This window comes from Zootoca vivipara, chromosome 13 (genome assembly GCF_965207765.1).
Source record: "Zootoca vivipara chromosome 13, rZooViv2.hap1.1, whole genome shotgun sequence".
In the NCBI taxonomy this organism is placed as follows: domain Eukaryota; kingdom Metazoa; phylum Chordata; class Lepidosauria; order Squamata; family Lacertidae; genus Zootoca; species Zootoca vivipara.
In genome coordinates, this window is record NC_142596.1 from 15,590,509 (window position 1) to 15,611,745 (window position 21,237).

A 21,237-nucleotide genomic window follows, 5' to 3' on the forward strand; every position below is an offset into this window, starting at 1 on the left:
GGAAGGGGGAACAATTAAAAAACACCCAGGAAAACAGAGTGGGAAGTTGACAAAACAAAACAAAAAATATTGTGTATTGGAATGTATGGGTGAAAATTTTAAAAAAATTAATGAAATATCACTGAAAAAAGGAGAGAGAAAATACACTGATGGAGAAAAGGCCTTTTTTGCCCGAGCCCATGGAAGTTCTGCAGGGTGAGCTGGACAAAGCTACTTATCTGGTGTCAAGCTACCTTGTTCCACAACTTTGAAGTTACAACTGAGATTTTCTGTGTTCCACATCACTGCCAACCACACCTCTGATGGCAGCGAGGAGCAAAGCACAGCCTCTTCCAAAGATGTTGAGAAGTGGTTGTTTTATGGGGCGTTACAACACACCTGCCAACCCACAATGTACACCTAACACCTAATTCTGCTTCCCGAAGGGAGTGTGTTTTTCTTTCTCTCAAACAAGCCACCTGTGCAAATGCAGTAGACCAGGCATGTCCAACAGGTAGATCGTGATCTACAGGTAGATCGTGATCTACCGGTAGATCACTGGACGTCTGTGGTAGATCACTGGCTCCCCCCAAAGCAGCTCAACAACTTTAGCTCCCCTAAAAAAGCTCAACATTTTTGCCCTGCACCCCCCAAAATGTGGCTTTCCTTCTCTCTAAACCGCCCCAAAAAACAGGGCTTTCCTCCTCTCTAAAAAGCTCAACAACTTCAACCTGAACCCCTCCCCCCAAAACAGGGCTTTCCTTCATAGAAAAAGTTCAACAACCTTGACCTGAACCCCCCAATAGGGGGTAGATCACTGCCAGTTTTTAACTCTGTGAGTAGATCGCAGTCTCTTGGGAGTTGGCCACCCCTGCAGTAGACCAACAGACTGACATGGCCCTGCTTTGCCAAAGAGAAGGAATCCAGCCCAGTCTTTCTTTAAAATAAAGGGATGAAGGGTGGGAGGCTTTGCCATAGATGCTTTCGTGCATATTCATAGACATGTATCGCATTGGAATAGTTTGGAGTAAGCCCAGGACAGCTAAAACATGTTTTAATTTTTACGTCACACCTGCTTTCCATGCATTCTGGACTTTTGGAAATGGAAATGGAGACAACTTAAATGCTGGAGCATTTCCATTGAGACAAATATTTTGAACTGCATCGTTATTATGATAAAGCACACTTCTTTCAATAAACTCAGAACCTGGGGCAATTTGTTTCTCGCGCAGAAATGAAACAGCTGGCTGCAGCTTGATAAATACACAGGTCTTAAATCAGCTGTTGTCCTCATTGGCCATAACTGACCAGCCAAAACATTAATTTACTAGAGAGATTCCCAGTCAATAGTGGGAATGCATGTGGAAATGTGGCAATAAAAGTCATATATAGCAGATCAGTGGATGAGGGAAAGTGAGTCTCAGTTTCCTTTCCCAGATTGCTTTGCCTACCGTTGCATGCTTTGGCCCCTTGCTTCCCTCTCTGCCTCTCTGTTAGAGTGCTAATTTTTATCTCTAGCTTCCCACATTCTGAATTGTCCCCCACTTTCATTTCTGGCAGGTAACTGTGCTGGTTATTACTCATCACTGCCTGCCCATGTTCATATATTTGGCCCTTTATTTCCAAGTCTGTTAAGCATGGAAAACTTGGTCTGAGTTGTGTTGGTTGCTGAGCATGCAAATAGGTCTGAGATGAAATAGAGGGGAAAGTGGAAATTCTCAATTCAGAAGGCATGTGGGGGCACAGTGTTTCCTAATGTGCTTCCATGCTGCTGCTGCTGTTTTAAAACTCCCTGTATGAAGAAAACTAGCTTTCTACATATGTTACTGTTTTTTACCCAAATCACAGATGAATATACTAAGATCTTCAGATAGTCCAGATGTGAACTGATATTTGAGCCTTATGGTGCAATTCTCACTTAGTCCCATGGAAATTACTGGGGCTTGATTCTAAGTGCCGTATTTTTCCATCTATAAGACACCCCCATGTATAAGGTGACCCCTATTTTTTGAGCCCAAAATTAAGAAACAAATATTTTAAACATCAAACAGTGAGGCAAGCTGTGTGACGGCGGCTGCTCCTGTCAGCCCGCCCTGGGTGCCATCACTGAGCTCCTTGCAGGGGAGGGGCAGGGCGTACTAGGGAGCCTCCATAGTCTGTCTGCCCCTCCCACTCAGCCGCCCTACAGCTAAAAGAACTATCTTCCCACCCCTCACGTTTTTCCAGGGACGGGTGGCAACCCTAGGCACAATGCACTCTACTGAAACATAGGGTTCGCTGCCTCCCCCATCTGTCAAAACAAAGGGAGAAGGGGGGAGGAGATCGGGGGAGGCTCGGGAGTCGTGGGTGGGCAGCGCCGTTGCCCAGGAGGGGCACAAGGCGTGCAAGGCATGGAGGGGTTGAGATGACTTCGATTCCCTAGGCCAACTGGAGCGGCAGCGGAGCTGGCACAGAGCCAGGCAGCTGAGAGAGTGGGAGAGTGTGAACGAGAGCGTGTCCCTGACGGCCGGGAACTGCAGAAGTCAAATTGATTTTTTTTTCTGCTCCACTCTCTTTTTTTAATTTTTTAAATATATTTTTATTATTTTCTTCCTTAAACAATATTTTCAACAATACAATAACAAACATAAAACCTTCTGCTGTGCCGAGCATGCGACTTCCCTCAATTCAATTCAATTCAAGGGACCCCTGACCATTAGGTCCAGTCGTGACCGACTCTGGGGTTGCGCGCTCATCTCACATTATTGGCCGAGGGAGCCGGCGTACAGCTTCCAGGTCATGTGGCCAGCATGACAAAGCCGCTTCTGGCAAACCAGAGCAACACATGGAAACGCCGTTTACCTTCCCGCTGTAGCGGTTCCTATTTATCTACTTGCATTTTGACGTGCTTTCAAACTGCTAGGTTGGCAGGAGCTGGGACCAAGCAACGGGAGCTCACCCCGTCACAGGGAATCGAACCGCCGACCTTCTGATCAGCAAGCCCTAGGCTCAGTGGTTTAACCACAGCGCCACCTGGGTCCCTATTTTACCTTTTTACTCTCTTTTTTTAATTTTTTTAATATATTTTTATTATTTTCTTCCTTAAACAATATTTTCAACAATACAATAACAAACATAAAACCTTCTGCTGTGCCGAGCATGCGACTTCCCTCCTTCCCTTCAACAGTCTTCCGCTTTCAAGTCCCATCTCGCATTTTTGTTCTTTCATCTGTTATCCACATTGTAGGATTTATTTCAATCCTGCTAGTGTCTTCAAATTTTTGCAATTATGGTTCTTCCTATAACTTCTACTTTTGGGCCATTAAAGTTCTCGCTGCTGCTGTGGCATACATAAATAGTCTTTGATCTATCTTCACAATTTCCTCTCCCATCAAACCTAGCAAAAATGCTTCCATTTTTTGGGAATAGTACCGGTATATCTAAACATCTTTTTTAGTTCATTATAGATCAATTCCCAAAATATCTTTACTTTATCACACGTCCACCACATATTATAAAAGTCTCCGTCTGATTCTTTGCATTTCCAGCATGTTTTATCTCTCATTCTATACATCTTCGCTAACTTTACTGGTGTCAAAAACCATCTATACATCATCTTCATTACATTTTCCTTTAATGCCATACATGCCGTAAATTTCAAATTTTCGTTCCACAATTTTGTCCAAGAATCAAACTCAATATTATGCCCAAAGTCTAATGCCGTTTTTATCATCATCCACTCTCAAACATCCAGGGGAGTGAACTGCACTCTGCCCCTTGGGTGCGCTCAGGCTCTGCGCAACCTGTCCCCCAGCTGTAGGGCGGCTGAGAGGGAGGGGGCAGGCAGACTCTGGAGGCCGCTCAGTGTGCCTCTCCCCTCCCCTGCGAGGAGCTGCAACTGCCAGAGCATGTACGGTGGCATGTATGATATTTATTTATATATTTAATTTCAACATTCCATGTAGAAGACTACCCCCAATTTTAAACTTTAAGAATTTGGGGGAAAAACCTCGTCTTATACACGGAAAAATACAGTAAGTATGCTGGGAATTAGGATACAGTGGTGCCTCGCTTAACGAACGCCCTGTAAGACGAAATTTTCGCTTAAAGAAAGGATTTTTCTAGCGGAGGTTGCCTCGTTAGACGAATTCGTTTTACAAAAAAAATTGTCTAGCAAATCGCAGTTTCCCATAGGAATGCATTGAAATTCAATTAATGTGTTCCTATGGGCAAAAAAAAAAATAAAAAAATTCAATGCATTCCTATGGGATTCGCTAGACGAATTTTTCGTTATAAGAATAGACCCGTGGAACGAATTAAATTCGTCTAGCGAGGCACCACTGTATCGATCTTCCAAGTTCAATATCCTGTTGAGACAAACAATGTCTGGAAGCACTTCTGGGTAAATGAGATTTGCATAAATGGATCAAATATAGATGGAAAAGAAAGTGGTCAAATGTGTCTCACACACACCCCCACCCCCACTATGACTTTATCATTTCCCCACTATGACTTTATCATTTCAGAGATGAAACCTAAACTTTTTGGGAAATACGCTTCCCTTGGACCACAGATCCTCAGCATCCACAGAGTCTACATTCAAACGAGGCAAGAGAAGCGCATAAATTTCACTATCGGAAGCCGAGCTTACCTGCTTCCAAAAACATCTGTTGTCATTAAGTGCCCCGTCCGGAGGTTCCAAAAGTCGCTTATCCAATGGGAGAAAGACGGGCAGCACCTCCAGCTCTCTAAGCGACTTGGCGTCACTAAATCAGGATCGCTCAAGGTCAACAGTCTTGAGGCTTCGGATATCGGGGTGTACAAGTGCATTGCAGGCTCAGCGCAGGAGACGTTTGTTCTCAAGCTCATCGGCACAGACAACAAGCTGATCGAGCCGCCCGCTTTTGGTAAGCACGCAGGTGAGAGCAGCAGCACAGAGCGCAATGAGGCCAACAGCTTGGGAGCAAAGTGGCACAAAATGAGTCAGATGTGGCAACTGTGGAGCCAGAAGAGCGAGCAGTATCTGGGCGATGGGCAGGTGAACGACCAGCCTTTTCTGCGACACCTGGAGACTCACACAAGAAATTCGGCAGAGGAACGTGGCTCTCATGAATTCAAAAATAAGCGGCTGGAGGCAGTGGCTCTCCCCGGTGCCTACAGTATGGATACCGTACATTTCGAGGAGCTGATAAAGAATTTGAGTCACCTTGTCGAGGCTGGGGAGGTCAATGATGAGTTGGCTTCCCAGCTCGTCTACCAGTTGATTGCCGAGTTGTCCAAACCACCGCATTCTGCTTCTGATATGCAGAAGGAGCCTCAAGGCAAAAAGCCGCCTTCCAGGAAACCTGGCAAATCTGCAGACGTGCCTGATAATCTCAGCACAAAACCCCAAGGCAATGCATCGACGATGAGCCAAAAAATCCCAGTTATTGTGAGGCACAAAGAAGGGCCCAAGATTCTTTGGAACAGAACAGAAACAGTCCATATTGGGAGTACGGTCTTTTTAACCAAGGACACCCGCCTTATACATTTGCTTTGTGAAACTCTTGGTGTTAGCAACCCTAAGTATACATGGACAAAAGATGGAATGGAGTTAAAGTCCTTTGAGAAGTAAGTAAAAGGGAATCCATGCTTTATGTGGTTTTCTCAATGAGTCATGTGGTATCACTGTCAAATAATTACAGTATAAAAAAAAGGAATCAGCTGTGAAAATCCCTCCTGCTTACTCATTTTACTGCATTAGCATTCATTTTGGGCATCAGAGTCTGTTAAGAAGGTAGCCATTGACATTATCAAAATTAGGGTCCTCTTTGAACCCTGCTGTGTTAACGGCACACAGCCAAAGAGAGCGGGACTGGGAGATTAATTTGACCTATTGTTTACTCAACAGAGTATGATATTCATGAACCTCAGAATTGTGAAGAAATGCAAACCTAGTTGGTGTTTTTTGGCCGATGTAGAGTTAGAAAAGAGAAGCCCAGGAAGATTGACTGTAGGGGAACAGGATATACATAGAAGACAAAGCATGTGTTCTCCTTAAGCTTGCTGCTATAGAAGTGGCTTGATACTTCATACTTTCTGGATCAGGCCAAAGGCCTATCTAGCGCAACATTTTGTTTCCCACAGTAGGCAACTAGATGCCTATGGGAAGCCCACAATGCACACTTGCCCCACTGTTGTTCTCCAATGACTTAAGAGTGTAAAGAGGCATCGTTTTCCATTTTGTCGTGCCTATATCTCATGCAGCGCTGTTTCTATTCTGCTGCAGTTCATCTTCCACCCAAAACTATGTCACTCATCTCACTGTCTGCTGCAGCAAAATTACATAACTTACACGTAACTAACAACATAAGTTACGTTGTCATTACATTATCCCACCCCCTGATCAATTTCATATTGGTTGTGGACAGAAAACAACCACAACTGAATTGATTTCCATTTTGATGCTTGGAGAAATAAGTGAACCTAAGCAAGTGTTTGTTGGAATTCTCTGATGCCCCTACTAATGACCTGGACAAACCATGAGCTAGGTGTAGACTATAGGATACACCTTGAGTGCAGCAGCAAAATGACCTGGGAGTTTGGCTTAGTGTGAAATGCAAAGCAGGCCAGTGTTGAACTAAATGAATTTTGCTCGTCTCTAGTTAAATCTTGTCTATTCCTTAAACCTTCTGCAGAGTTGTTTTGGAAGACAGTGGGAAAATCCAAATTTTGAACCCCACCAGGAAGGAAATGGGCGTGTATCGCTGCATTGTGGAGAATGACTTTGGTTCTGACACAGAATCTTCTACTCTGTTTTATTCAGGTAGCATTTAATTTGATTGCTTTCCCACTTTCTTTACCATGAACAATTGTCCAATTTCTTTTTCTGTTTCCCCTCCCAAACAGCGTGTATTTATTTGTTTTTATTTCATGCAAAAGGTCGGGTGAAGATGTTTTTATTCTCTTGGACATTTGAACAGAGCTAATGATCTGACGTTTTTGGTCATTTATTTTTGGTGATTTATACGGGCATTTTTTTATGTTGTTGGTGATTTCGGTGGATGTATGCCATATATATCCTGCCCTTCCTTCCAACAGAGCCCCGGGCAACAAATATCAGAAAGTTAAAAACAATTCAATTTGAAACAAAACAAAACGTGCTTAAAGTGTTTCAAAACATTTTAAAATCCAACCCAAAACATTTCAAAGCATTTAGAATATATAAAAACATTTTTAAACTTTCCATATATTTCTTTTATTTAAATGTGTTTTCATGGTATATTTTGCATGTTATTGTCCCTGTTAATTGTTTTGGAACTCCTCTGGCCGTGTGAAATGATACATAAATTGAATGATTAAAAAAAACTAGCTCACAGGGGCCAGAACCCGGTAGTAATGGTAGTAATGAGGAAGAGCAAAGTACAACATGAGCAACTCCCACCAGTGTAGAGCTCCCATCTGCATAGACCCTCCCTTATTACATTGTTTCTTGGTCACACCTGTTAGAAAGAAGAACCTTACGCCAAAGGATAAATGGACATAAATCTGACATCAGAAATCACAAGACAGAGAAACCAGTAGGAGAACACTTCAATCTCCCAGGACATTCTATACAAGATCTCAAAGCAGCTGTTTTATTACAGAAAAATTTCAGAAACAGACTGGAAAGAGAAGTTGCTGAATTGCAACTCATTAGCAAGCTTAAAACCATGGAGCCACCTGAAATGAACAGAGACATAAGATTCTTATCTCATTATACATGATCAAGCTTTCCTTAGCACCTCAGCCCTTGCTTCCCCCCCAAAAAAGACCATTTGCAGTCATTAACAGTCGTTAACAGTCATCAACAGGTTTACCACTCCTATCAGCCCATCACCCATTCCCATCACCCCCACCCCCCACCCTCTGAAGGGTCTGGTGACTTCTGTTTCAGTGTATCTGATGAAGTGTGCATGCACACGAAAGCTCATACCAAAATAAAAACTTAGTTGGTCTTTAAGGTGCTACTGAAGGATTTTTTTTATTTTGTTCAGACTAATTAATGATGGTTTCTTCTCTTTCCTCTCACCCTATTCTGTCTTTTGCAGAGGCTCCCACCATACTGTTTTCTGTAACAAACGTCACAAATTTTGAGCTTCGGAACTTTTCTGCAACTGTTGGAGGTGCAATTCTGGCAAGAACAGGAGCGAGCGTTACATTGCAGTGTCCAGTAAAAGGTAAGGAGAAAAATAAGCACCAAAACAACTACCACCTTTTTTCCCTCCCCATAATGCTGTGCTGAAAAGTTCATCTGAAGTCTTGGACGGTATTTTAAAGAAAATGAGAAATATGTTACTAGTAAAAACCAACAGAACATTAATCGTGGAGCACGTATTTTTATTAGGCATGTCGCCCTTATGCACTCTGTTACTTTCCAATCCCATCCACTAAAATCTCCCTCTGTCTCTCTCTCAGACTCACACAAACACACACAAACTTGTTTCCATAAGACAATCTGTGGCTAACCACGTTGTTTAACAGCCCGTAGAGCTGCAGAAGATCTTAAAAGTGTTGGCTTCACAGCTAGCTGTTTTCTTTCTCAGGAACTCAGCTGCCCAGCTATCCTCCTCTGTCTGCTCAGTGTCCCCCCACCCCCCACCCCACCCCATTCATGCTTTTTGAGGCTCTGGTTTGTCCAGATTGCAACGACCTGCAATAATGGATGCTGCCCATTCTTATACCCATCTTGAGAGTTCTGCAAGGACTCCCGGTTGCAGAATATGCCTGCCGTTTGCAGCCAACCAGATGCAGCTCCAGTAAGGAGACAAAAAGTTTTAGGCTTATTACCGTATTGGTCCGAATGTAAGCCGCACCCACAAATAAGATGCACCTTGAAAATTCAAGGCTTATTTGGGGGGCAGCCCGCCTCCTAGCACTACTGCCCTGAACGGGGGGCAGCCGACGCTCAGCACCCTGCTCCCCAAGCCAGTGTTGGTGCTCGGTTGCGAGCGTGCCCACCTCCTGACACTACCGCCTCCCGGCACTACCTCCCCAAGCCGGCAGTAACACTCTCCCCTCCTGTCATCATTCAGAAACTTGCTGCCTTTGACAGTGGAGGTAGAATCAGGTTTGCATCAGGTTTAGCAGCCATTGATACATGGGGCCTAAGTGAGCTGGCCGTTAATCTGGCAGGACTTCCTTGATTCCTCCCCCGCCCCCACTCCCTTCCAAACAGGAGGTTGCCAGAGGCTGCCTCTGTTACCGGGGCAACCAGGAAGTGATGGAGGCATGGTAGGGGTAGGCCTTGGAACCTAGAGAGTGCCCTGGGGACCTGAGCAAAGGACTTGGCCTGTCTCCCCTCGTCCTCAAACATCGCACAAGCCCACAGAGCATGTCTAGTTGCCAACTGTTGGGGATAGGCCAGCGCTGTGCGTCGTGCTTAATCAAAGTCAGCGAGTGTGCGTACAAACCCATGTCTTACTCATATACTTGGAAAGGATCAGGGCTCCGAACTATTGAAAACAAATTGTTAAAACGAGTCGGCAGTGCCATTTCCATTTTCATTACCTACTTTGGCGGGACACACACACACACACATTTTTCCTTGCACTGCTACCAGAAAAAAAGGGGGAATGGGGAGGGAGAGAAAGTCTACATCTAGAAGACCAAAAATAACGATAGAAATATATGGATGCAAATAGTTCTACAAATAGCTTTTAAAAATAGTGGCGCCAGACCGACGGATATTGGGACATGCAGCTCGGTTGTTCCCCGTCCGTACCAAGGGCATTGCTGTGGTGAAGTCATGTTTTCCAGCTCTACTTTGGCAACCGTTTGTGCAGGAACAACCTGCACCTCAGATTCAACTGCCTTAAGTCACACAGTCAGTGTTAAAATATTGTTAGTGTTCTCGGTCTTAGCCTTCTTGGTATCATTTTGCCTTTGGCACCAAGGGCCTTCTGCTTGAGAATGTTTTTAATAGCTGAGTATGCTATTTGAGGGCTTCATTATATTAAAACTGACTGGCGCTGCCCCTCATTCTGCTCCCCTTTCTTTTTTTATTTACAAAGTTTTAGTTTAATTTCAGTTCTGACATCCAAGGAAGTAAAATCCAGATTATTCTATTAAGAGAAAAGCAGCCTTTTCTTTTGACCAGAAATGACTGGAATTTCATCCATCAGCCAGATTATTCCCATAGACCCAGGTTATTCCAATATGGGATGTTTTTGGAAGCACTGGGGCAGGGGGAAATGGTAGCAGGAAAGGCCATGCCACATGGCTTTTGTCCTATTACTGTGGGCCATGTTGCTAAAAGGTTGTTGGGAGTTGTAGTCCAGCAGCACAGTTTGCACACCCAAATTTAACAACGCTCCCAGTTCACAAGCTTCCTAAATGTTTCGTGCTTTTTAAATAATTGTTAAGTCAGCTCTAATCACACCTCTTTGGGCCACTTTGAAGGGAGATTCCTCAGTGTATGAAATAAATTATGGCAACTGAAGAATTACTGCTGAAAGCAAACAAGGGGGGGAATTGCTGGAAAGACTGTTTTCCCAGCAGATTTGGGCGCTGTTCATTTTTAATACACAAGCTGTGATACATTTCCTAAATTCTTGCACTGGCAGAGGTTTCCCCACTCCCATCAGCAATTAAACATTTGCTTGGCATGTGCGCAATGTTTACTGTAGAGACCACTTGTGTCATTTATTTATTACAATTGTGCTCTGCCCTTTCTCCAAGGAGTTCAGAGTGGGTTATATAGGATTATCGTTACAACAACCTAGCAATCTAGCTAAGGCTTGCTTGGAGAGAGTGACTGGCCCCAAGGTCACCCAGGGAGTTTCTCCACTGGTAACATCCAAGAGCTGTGGACAACACGGAGTGTGTTCTGATCAATGAACAAGATAAAAAATAATTAATGAGCAAGGTAGAATCAAACCTTATGCCAACTCATTCAACAGCTTGCTTTCCCAGCATTCAGCGACTAATTCCAGAAATCTTCAGTTAACCATAGTTGCCATTAAGTCCCAACTGGGCAAGTGCAGTTCCTAGGTTTGGAACAAGCCAGAAGTTGGTCTAACTTCAAACCATGCATTTAAGATCCTGGTTTATTCCAAACCTGGTAACCATAGCTTCCAATAATAGGGAGCTATGGTTAACTGAAGACTTCCTTTTGCTACTTGCAGCAGGCCAAGAAGAGGGGAGAAAAGGGGCAGAGTGAGGAGTGTTGGCAAAAGACATGCATACAACACCAAAACATTCTCATTCTCACCAGCCCTAAAGTGTAGGCAAACCCTGGATTCCACCAAAACACAGTAACATCTACATAGGACTGTGTTCACCAATATTGTGGAAACACCTTATATTCAGCAACCAAGCTTTTTGCTCCTTGTCAAGCACGGCAGTACCTGATTCCACCATCTTCCACCCTTTCCAATACCCTATTCTTAATTTATAACGACTGGAGTTACTATGCTATAATTGACAGGAAATGGCTAGTAGCACAGCACCGAGGTGGACAAACACACTCCTCCAAGTGAGGTTTCTCATCTTTGTACTCTGTAGGCATGTTCAGATGCTCACACTCAACCTGCCCTCCCCCCAGTATCCCTCTGGTGCTTGCCATGCCTCCTTCAGTTCCTGGGGGGGGGGAAAGCACTTGCATGCCTTCCTTTGCCCCCAGCCCACTCTCTGAGCATCCATATAGTCAGGCGAACCTTTGATCACAGCTCATATCATTCTGCCAAGTGGTGATGAGGAGAACTTGCCACACATCAGCTACAGATGTTTGGTTTAATTATCTCTTCCCACATCGTTTCTTGAGCTGCACATGGGAGGATTGGCGGACTTTCACAACGGCACCCCCTACTGTTCATTTGCTAAGATTATTAATTTCAAATGAATGCTTTGTTTTGAAGAAGTAGTTGCACTGTCTCGGATCAGTCATCAGCTGCAACCTTCCATCTCATAAACTTGCACATGGTCAACTAAATAATTTCTTACAATGCCATAATTGCCCCAAAATGTTCCACTTAATGTGGGGCTTTTCCTCAGGATTTTTTAAAAAATAATATTTCTATTAATGCATTGAAATGAAAAATTTCCATTATAGTTTACAATAAAGGCTTTGCTACTAGTTATAGTAAGCAGTCTTAAAGTGACCTGTGGCCATAACAGATAAGATAACCAGTAAACACATAGCTGCCAAGTTTTCCCTTTTCTCGCGAGTAAACCTATTCAGCATAAGGGAATTTCCCTTAAAAAAAGGGAGAACTTGGCAGCTATGTAAACATGCTTCGATGACACTCAAAATAAATGTTAGGAGATCTCTTGTTCTACCATTGAATCCAAATGTTTTTTAGTCTCTCTCTCTCTCTCTCTCTCTCTCTCTCTCTCTCTCTCTCTCTCTCTGTGTGTGTGTGTGTGTGTGTGTGTAATTAAAAAAATCCATGAGTGTTCTTTTCTTTTGTTTTTTTACAATTGATGTTAGAATTGGAGGTGTGGGAAAAGCTAAACTCTGAAATAGAGGGTAAAACTAGAAAACTAGTGAGAAGCTTTAAATTGAATAAAATTGAAATAATTGTTTTGGTTTCTTCACCTCAAAAAGGATATTGTAGAACTGGAAAAGGTTCAGAAAAGGGGCGTCAAAATGGTAAAGGGGGTGGAATGACTACCCTATGAAGAAAGGTTACAGCATTTGGAACTTTTTAATTTAGAGAAAATGCAAGTAGGAGGTAACATGGTAGATTGTTGTTGTTGGTTATTGGTTGAGCTTTTATTAGTTTTGCACTGTTGAGCTTTCTTTCTTTCTTTCTTTCTTTCTTGAAATCTTGGTGCAAAAAAAAAAGTATTCTTGAGCTTTTTTAAAATTCTGGACATACATTGGCCTGATCCAACAGCCATTTCTTACGTTCTTAATGTGGAAAATTGGAATTATATTATATTACAATGCATTATAATATATTATATTATAATGTATGGTGTGCCACCTACTGGTCAAAAAAGGAGGAAATGCATTAATATTCAGTTGTGCACATACGTAACTCCTCTAAACACCTTTAGAGTTCTCAAACACTGACATTTCATGAAGGTTTCCCAGATTTCATTTCTGCTTCTCCTGATTTTAGACCATAATCCACAAAGATTCCTTCCCACAGAAACCAACTAGTTTACTTTCAGGACCTTCTGTATACTACCTTCTACTATTTAGTATGATCAAGATATTTCCATGAGAAGAATATCAGGTCAGGCTTCCAAAAAATAAGTGCAATTAAGGACCAAATATAGGCTTTTACAAAATAATATTCTCTCTGTTGATGCCACTGGTTTTGACTTGGCTTGGAGTTGCTCCTGGATGGAAAGTATAAAACATTTTATAAAATCCTACAAACATCAACAGGGTTTTGTTTTTTTTCAGGGGGTTGTGAAGTCAAAGCTTTAAGAATAATTAGTAAGCCTAAAAATGTTCAGTGTGTAATATTTTACTGTGCTTTTACGATTGGAGGAAATTTGTTTTCAAACACCATTCCTTTTATGGGCTCCCTGCAATGCACGTTTCTGGAAGAAATAAAATAAAGGCAGGTTTCTGTCTACATGCAGCCTCTGTGCTTTTTTTTTGGCATTTTTAAGGTAGAAAATCTTTTTTCTAGGTAGAGCTGTGAGACTCCAGTTCTGCATGCACTTACGAGTTAGTTAGTCCTGATGAAACCAATGGGATTTACGTCTGTGTAGACCTGTGCAGGATTGCAGCCTATCAGTCGACATGTAATGAAAACAAAGGAAACTTCAAGTAGGAATGTTTAGAACTGAGAAATGTTGTTACACACTTTGATATTTATTAGCAAATGATATCTGCATTAACACTACAAAATAAATTTGTTCCAAAGTAGGGCACTTAGCTAGTTGCCCCCACTCTTCTCTTTCCAGGGTCAGGGTTTTATCTATTATGAACCCTGCTGTCAAGATTGTGGGGATAAGGAAAACCATTAAATCTCAGTACTGAGTGTGCCTGTTGTCTTTGTCCATGGAGTTTCGATCACTGCAGATGGTGACAACAGTCACGAAATTAAAAGACGCCTGCTTCTTGGGAGAAAAGCAATGACAAACCTAGACAGCATCTTAAAAAGCAGAGACATCACTTTGCCTACAAAGGTCCGTATAGTTAAAGCTATGGTTTTCCCAGTAGTGATGTATGGAAGTGAGAGCTGGACCATAAAGAAGGCTGATTGCCAAAGAATTAATGCTTTTGAATTATGGTGCTGGAGGAGACTCTTGGGAGTCCCATGGACTGCAAGAAGATCAAACCTATCCATTCTTAAGGAAATCAGCCCTGAGTGCTCACTGGAAGGACAGATCCTGAAGCTGAGGCTCCAATACTTTGGCCACCTCATGAGAAGAGAAGAATCCTTGGAAAAGACCCTGATGTTGGGAAAGATTGAGGGCACTAGGAAAAGGGGATGACAGAGGACGAGATGGTTGGACAGTGTTCTCGAAGCTACGAACATGAGTTTGACCAAACTGCGGGAGGCAGTGCAAGACAGGAGTGCCTGGCGTGCTATGGTCCATGGGGTCACGAAGAGTCGGACACGACTAAACGACTAAACAACAACTGAGTGTGCAGTTGCATGTGGAGACCTTTTAACCACCCCCAGAAATAAATTCAGACGAGACTCAAATTTTTGGTTTGGTTTTTGGCAGAATTTAGGCCACGACTTTATTGATTACAATCAAGTGAGTGGTTGCATAGGCTCTGGTTCGACTAGCTACCTGCACCATTGCAGGCAGCGCTGACCCTGGGCACCAACCTTAAGTCAGCCTTGGGTGAACACCTGGGACAGAGGCAGGCAGGGGGGTCTGCCACGCCTCCACCCAGATGAGCCCTGAACTCAGGCTCAGGGCACAACCCTGTACAGGGAAGACCAGCCATGAGTCCATGGATTCCTTCTTAAAGGAATACCCAATGCATAGGGATGGCTAGGCATCATGCCACCCCTATCCACCTGAACCAGAACCTATCCACAACCTTACAAGTTGTAATGATTTGCTACGCGGCAGGCGTGAGTGAGGGGGGGGGGCAGGACTCATGCTTGATTCAAAGAGCCTTCAAAGAAGAACCAGCATGGAATAATTCCCTCCCAGCGAGAGAGGGAGGACAGGATCCATACTGGGGCCAGAACTTAAGGGGAACCAAAATTGAGTCAGGGCTGAAAAGTGGAAATGTAGTTGGGTGGTATTGCGCAACAGCTAGGAAATTGGGGAGGCAGCAGGGGGCGAAGAAGGGAGAGTGGTGGATAGGTGGTGAAAGAGGAGGAGTGGGGTGAGGAGTAATAATGGATGTTATTTTCTGACTGATCAAGATGGCCCAAAACTGGAATGACCTATGGAACTGGCTGATTCATCTGGGAGACCCTGAGTCCAGGGAAAGGGGGGGGGCTGAATTAGATTTAAGTGTTTAAATGTTACTATGATGAAAGAAATAATATTTGAATGTATGGAAAATTTTGGGGTATAAATTTGAGGCATAAGGGGAGAAATAGAGGATAGATAGATGGGAAAATACATTTGGATTTGGATTAAGATGAAATAGTTGTGAGATAATGAAAAAATGTGTTAGCATAATTTAAGATAATAAATGAAAATTGCTTAATTTGGAGTTAAAAATGGACCCAGTGCGAGGGGAATCAAGGAAGTCTACAATGTTAATTAAAATGTTAGAAATGATATGTTTTTCTTTTTTATGTTTTTATTCTTGATTTTTTTTTTTGGTCTTTTTGTTTTGGTGAATTTTTGTAACTTGTTATGTTTGAAAATGAATAATTATTATTGGGGGGGGGAGATAAATATAGGGAGAGGTGCCCTCTTGTGAGGGAAGACCCGATTTGCCAACCACACAAGGGGAAACTATCCTGGCTGTTTTCGTTTTTTTACTCTGAATGTCTTCTTCAGAAGTCTCTCCTCTGGCATGCAGATTGGCCCAAAAGGAAAGAGGTCAAGAGAACAAGCAGCCACAACAATGAAATGGGAAGGGGCTCTTATTCAACTCTGCACAGCTATTTCTATCCCAGTTTTCCTCAAAAGAGTTCAAGGAGACGTGCAGCGTTCTCTCCCCTCCCCCCTTTCTAATTCTATCCTCACAGTTATGTGAGGTAAGTTAGACTAAGAGACAGTGACTGGCTCAAGATTCACCAGATTCAAGCTTCATGACTAGGAGTGAGTGAATCTGCCAGTTTTTTATTCTCCCGATTTCTTAGTTTATCCAGTCTTAAATTTGGTTCTCCAAATTTCCACATCGGTTTTTTTTTGGGGGGGGGGTGGATTTCCACTTCACTGAATTTTGCAATGCAAGCCCAGTAATGTATGTAAAAACACATATACTGGGGTAAAGCGTGCATAGAAATGTATTTGCTGGTGTAATTAACATACAAAAATGCATAAGATTGATGGGGAATTGTTTTGCAAAAGGATGTATCTATTAGACAAAATTGCATATAAACGTGTAAGGAGAAATTTGGACTAAAATTCTGATGAATTTTAATGAGCTATTATTATTATTATTATCATCATCATCATCATTGTCTTAATCATCATTGCAAACTGGTGTGAAAATTTAGAGAACTGAAAGATTAAGATCAGAGAGAAACCAAAACTGACAGGGTTTCCCACCCCTACTTGTACTTCCAGCATCTTGTACACTTCTGGCTTGCTCTCACCCCAGTTATTATTTCATGGAAAAAAGAGCCTTTCTTGGTTTCTCCCCCACTTGGCAACTCTCTGCTATGCAGCAGATTCATTTGCTTTCATCATTACTGTAGGAAACCTCACAGGAGAAATGAACAAAACCCAGTCGGCTGATGGTCTAGTTCAGTAGGCAGCAGTAAATGCAAACAATATCTCACATAGTTAGCAGTAAACGGGCCTTGTGGTTTCAAAGCTAAATTGCACTTCTGTGGAACAGGCACTCTGAAAAGCAAATCATCAGATGGGAGAGAGGAGGGGTTAGGGTAGAGACATGTCTAGCAAATTTGATCTGGGGCAGTGTGGAAGAAAAGACGGCTGAATACTGGCTGCAATTACAATGGGAAATTTTGATTCGAAATTTAATTTCAAGTTTTTCAGAGGTAATCCTAGAATCAAGGTAGAAACAGACACTTCTTGGCACACAGAGAATACATAGCCACAAATGCTTCTAAAGCAGCTCTGTTGATTAGATCCCTGTATTCCAAGAAACAGGCACAAACAGTGGAAGTTGCCCTGCGACTCTTTAAAATGAAAGTTCTCCCACTACTTCTGGTGGGCATTGCCTTGGGTTCGCGTAGGGACTTTGTAAGATTGGAATCTATCCAATCACAATTCCTCCAGGCCATTCTCAGGATCCCCCCTTCTGTTGCGGGTGCGATCATGAGATTGGAGAGCGGTTGCCAAGCCTTTATGTATGTGGCCCTGAAAGCAAAATTATGGCTATGGCTCAAACTATGTTTCAGTCCGGTGGGTTTGGCCCCCCTGATTCTGAGGGATAATGTTAAATCTCCATGGGAAGGGGAAGTGGTAGAGGAAGTGCAGAAGTGCGGTCTGTCCTCCCTTTATATTGAGTCCATGACGTATAGCTGCGCTAAAGCGGTGATCGCTCAGAGATTGGGGGATATCGCCAGACAGGAGGACATAGCCCGCGTGAAATCTGGGATGTTTTTAGGGGAGCAGGTGTATCGGGCTGCACCAGCCCGTTACCTGGCGGATATCCACTACGTGGAATACCGCAGACTACTTACTGCGGCCAGACTGAATGTTCTTGATTCGGCGGTTTTGAGGGGAAGATTTGGAGGAGTCCCATACGGTCAGAGAATGTGCCATTGTGCCTTGGGTGAGGTAGAATCCACAGAACACATTTTACTGAGTTGTCCCTTTTATAATGATTTAAGGCAATATCTTATAGCCCCATATTTATCTCAGTTTAGCTCCCGACTAAGAGAACGGCAGGCAGCATATTTGCTAAACAAGCCCACTGGGAAAATAACCTTCTCCGTGGCTAAATTCCTCTTTCTGGCGCTCAAGTGTCGGAAACATATAATCGAATGCCTTGATGTGGGTTACCTGTAGGAGGTTCAGTAGCGCGGTCATACTTCATTTATGTATCCCTCTGATGCCTTCAGTTTTATATTTTTATATTTTATATTTGTACTGAGAATTTTTTTCTTTCTTTCTGACTATTGGTCGAATAAAGTATTTTATTTTTTTATTTGACACCGGAGAGGAAGCAGGACTGTTCAGATATACCATGGTGGTTTTATCCAATGTAGTGCTAAGCTTCTTAGTGGTATACTTCCACTGGCGAAATGTTTTGTGACAGTGGGACGTTGTTGGGCGTGAGACTGCATAAGCAGGTTGCAGGCAACTTCTTTGCATGATAGACTGTGCAATCTGTTGTGCAACACGGTCACACTAGTGCAGCTACTTCATTCCTCTGCTGCACAGCAGTAAAATTCACCTATCTGCTAGCACAAGAGCCTTCACTCCAGGGCACAGAGAATATTGGGTACAGCCCTTAGAGTTGCACGTGCTTGAAAATGTGCACCCTAATTATAAAATAATGTTAACAAATAGGGTGGCAGCAACTTGTCAACCCCCCCCCCCAAAAAAAGGAGGACTAGGCAAGAGGACCAAAAAAAGGACACAAATTTGCATAAAAATTGCATATTGATTTATATGTATAAGCACAGATTTAGAAATAATTATTGTAATTTAAATAGAAATACAATAAGACCTCTCTTCCTACCAGAGGGGAGGAGTTGTGAGCAGGAGCCGGTACCCGCGTCAGCAGGGAGGCGAATTCAGCTCCCTGCGTCAGCTAGGGCTGGGTTTAGCCGCATTTAAGCGGCCGCAGTAGCGCTGTGCCCCCATTCTGTTTCCTGAATTCGTCAGATCACCTGCCCACCCTCCCTTTAGGTCATATCTATGCTTTGATCTTGCTATGGACTTTGGTCGGTTGCTTTGGTTGCCCAGGGGGCCTGGTAAGAATTTTTATCCATTTGGCAAATTGGCCTCTTGGTTTTTCACCTACCTCGTAGCAAATGGCAACAACTTTTTTGGTATTGGTGGTTAGGGATTGGAAGGGATCCGGTGGTCATGGATCCTGTCTGATGCCCTGTTGGTGCTAGGGCCATGCCACAACCCCCGGTGACGTCAGGGGAAGTTTCCAGTTGTATTTGCATCATCAAGCCCCTCCCACTGGTTGTTAACCCTCAAATAACTCTCCGCTGAGCAGGGTGGAGTCATGTATAGATTGTTTGATCCAATGCCTAAGCCAATACCACTCACATGCTGTAACCAATAAAGTTGTGGCCTTATTTAGCCCATTAACCTAAAACACATGTGTCCTTGTGTCTTATTTATCTCTAAGCGGGTGGCGGGTCCTCGACTCGCACTCTCACTTTAGTGCAAAAAGCAGCGTGCAGGCAATCTGTGTCCACTCTGCTTTCTAGGTGCCTCCTGTAGACTGGCGACTTCAAGGCTCTTGTTGCTGCTCCCGTCTTTCTTGTGGTAACTGGACTTGAACTAGCCAGCTAAGAATTGTGTCAAGACATTGGGGAAGTGTGAAAGCTGGTGGATAACTACCTTCTAGTTCAGGAAGTGCACAGCAAGTCAGCCATTGCTAGAACTCCCACATTTCAGATCCTTCAAGCATCCCTTCTCCTCACCCCAATCCCAAAGGAGGCTCAGGATTGGGGTCCAAGACTGTTATGCTGACCAGCTGCTGAGTACATATCGCTTCCCCCCCCCCCAAGGACCTTGGGAACTGTAGTTTACCCTTCACAGAGCTGTAATTCCCATCGTCCTTAAACTACAGGTTTCTTTGAGGGAGGTCACGTGCTTTAAATGTGTGGTGTGTACGTACCCAAAGTCACTGGACATAAAGGTATAAAATCTGTAACAGGATTGTAGCGTTTATTGTGCTGTTGATTCTTGTCTTATTTTTACTTTAGCTGTGGCTTTAGGTGTGTTGCTTCCTTAGCCTTTCTGTAGTGTGAGCAGCACTTCCTGAGCAACTTTGGAAAAGGCAGCATGTATAAGGAATTTTAACTCTTAACTGAGAAAGTTATGAGAGGGTGCCAAACCGCTGGCCGAATGTATTTGGACTGCAACCGCAAAAGGGGCTCAGGCCTGAAACAAAATCTCTTCTTTTTTTCCAAGAGGTCTTCTCCGAGTAGGGCTAAGCTGTTTCTCAGCAACATTTATACTACCTGCCATTTAAATCACTTGTCCTTTTAAATAATTCATTGACTTCTTTTTCTTTCAAAGAAAAAAAAACACAGAATCATGGAAAGCAGATTTTAGAGTTGAAGACAGTAATTGCTTAAGTTAACTTGTTTGGCAACCCTGTTAGAGTTGATCGCTTCTCTGATGGCTTTTTTTGATAGACACTTTTATTTTCCATAAAAATAGCAAGCTCAAAAAAAAAAAAGTCTGGTTTACATTATACTGAGAAGAAAACCTGAGGTGTGGACAGAAAAGTGCTAAGCTTCTGACTTAGATGCTAAACTTCCTCTCTCAAGGATCATGGAGAAATTGCCCAAAAAGCAATTTTGCAAAACGACCTGTAAAAAAAAAAAAGAGTGTTCAAGCCTGGCTTAATAATTAGGTTTCCTGGAGCGGGAACAGAGCTCAGGGTTGCTAGAGCGCATGTTTGCAGGTAGGGGGTCCCTGGTTCGGCCACAGTTAAAAGGGACCATGGCAGCAGGGAATGCAAAAGTCCTTGGCCTAAGAGCTTCTATAGCTCAGAGCAGCTGATCTAGATGAACAAGTATACTGACTCAACCTCAGGCAGTTTACAATGCACCTCTACAAAATATTCCTGTTCCTTAGCCAGTGGATATATGCAATGGTGGCTGGTGGGGCTGTTTTGCTCTCCCGTCTTCTGAATGCCACAAGACGCTGTCGCTTACCAAGAAGGGAAGGGGCAGTGCGGACACAGCGGCGGGAGCACCAGATTGGTCCCCACACCAAGTTCTCGTATGTCTCCCCCTCTTGCTAAGCAGCAGCGACATGCAGCACTGGGGAAGCAGGAGAGCAAGACGATCCCCACCCATGCAACCCCACCAGCTGCCGCTGGATACATGGTATGCTGGACAGTGGAATCAGAACGCTGCTGTTCCATGTTGACTGATGGTGACGTCGCTAGGCTTTCGTTTAGGTAACTATCTAATAGACGTTTCTTTAAAGGCGCAGGTGCTTGAAGGAGCATTGTCGGCTAGTGGCGACCAGGCTTTGATCTTACTGGGTATCAGGACCAGTCCAAGACATTTTGCAGCCCGAGGCAAAGGATGAGAG

At 43.4% G+C, this 21,237-nt stretch overlaps 1 protein-coding gene across 2 annotated transcripts in view; it reads left to right on the plus strand.

The window, feature by feature from the left end:
* ADAMTSL3 (ADAMTS like 3) overlaps positions 1-21,237 on the plus strand; it is a 266,235-nt gene that overhangs the window by 226,678 nt on the left and 18,320 nt on the right. For both annotated transcript variants that reach the window (XM_060282650.2, XM_060282648.2), the window contains exons 21-23: positions 4,485-5,568; positions 6,636-6,763; positions 8,028-8,156. In XM_060282650.2, coding sequence (XP_060138633.2) covers positions 4,485-5,568; positions 6,636-6,763; positions 8,028-8,156 — 1,341 coding nt within the window. The remainder of the gene's footprint in view (positions 1-4,484; positions 5,569-6,635; positions 6,764-8,027; positions 8,157-21,237) is intronic.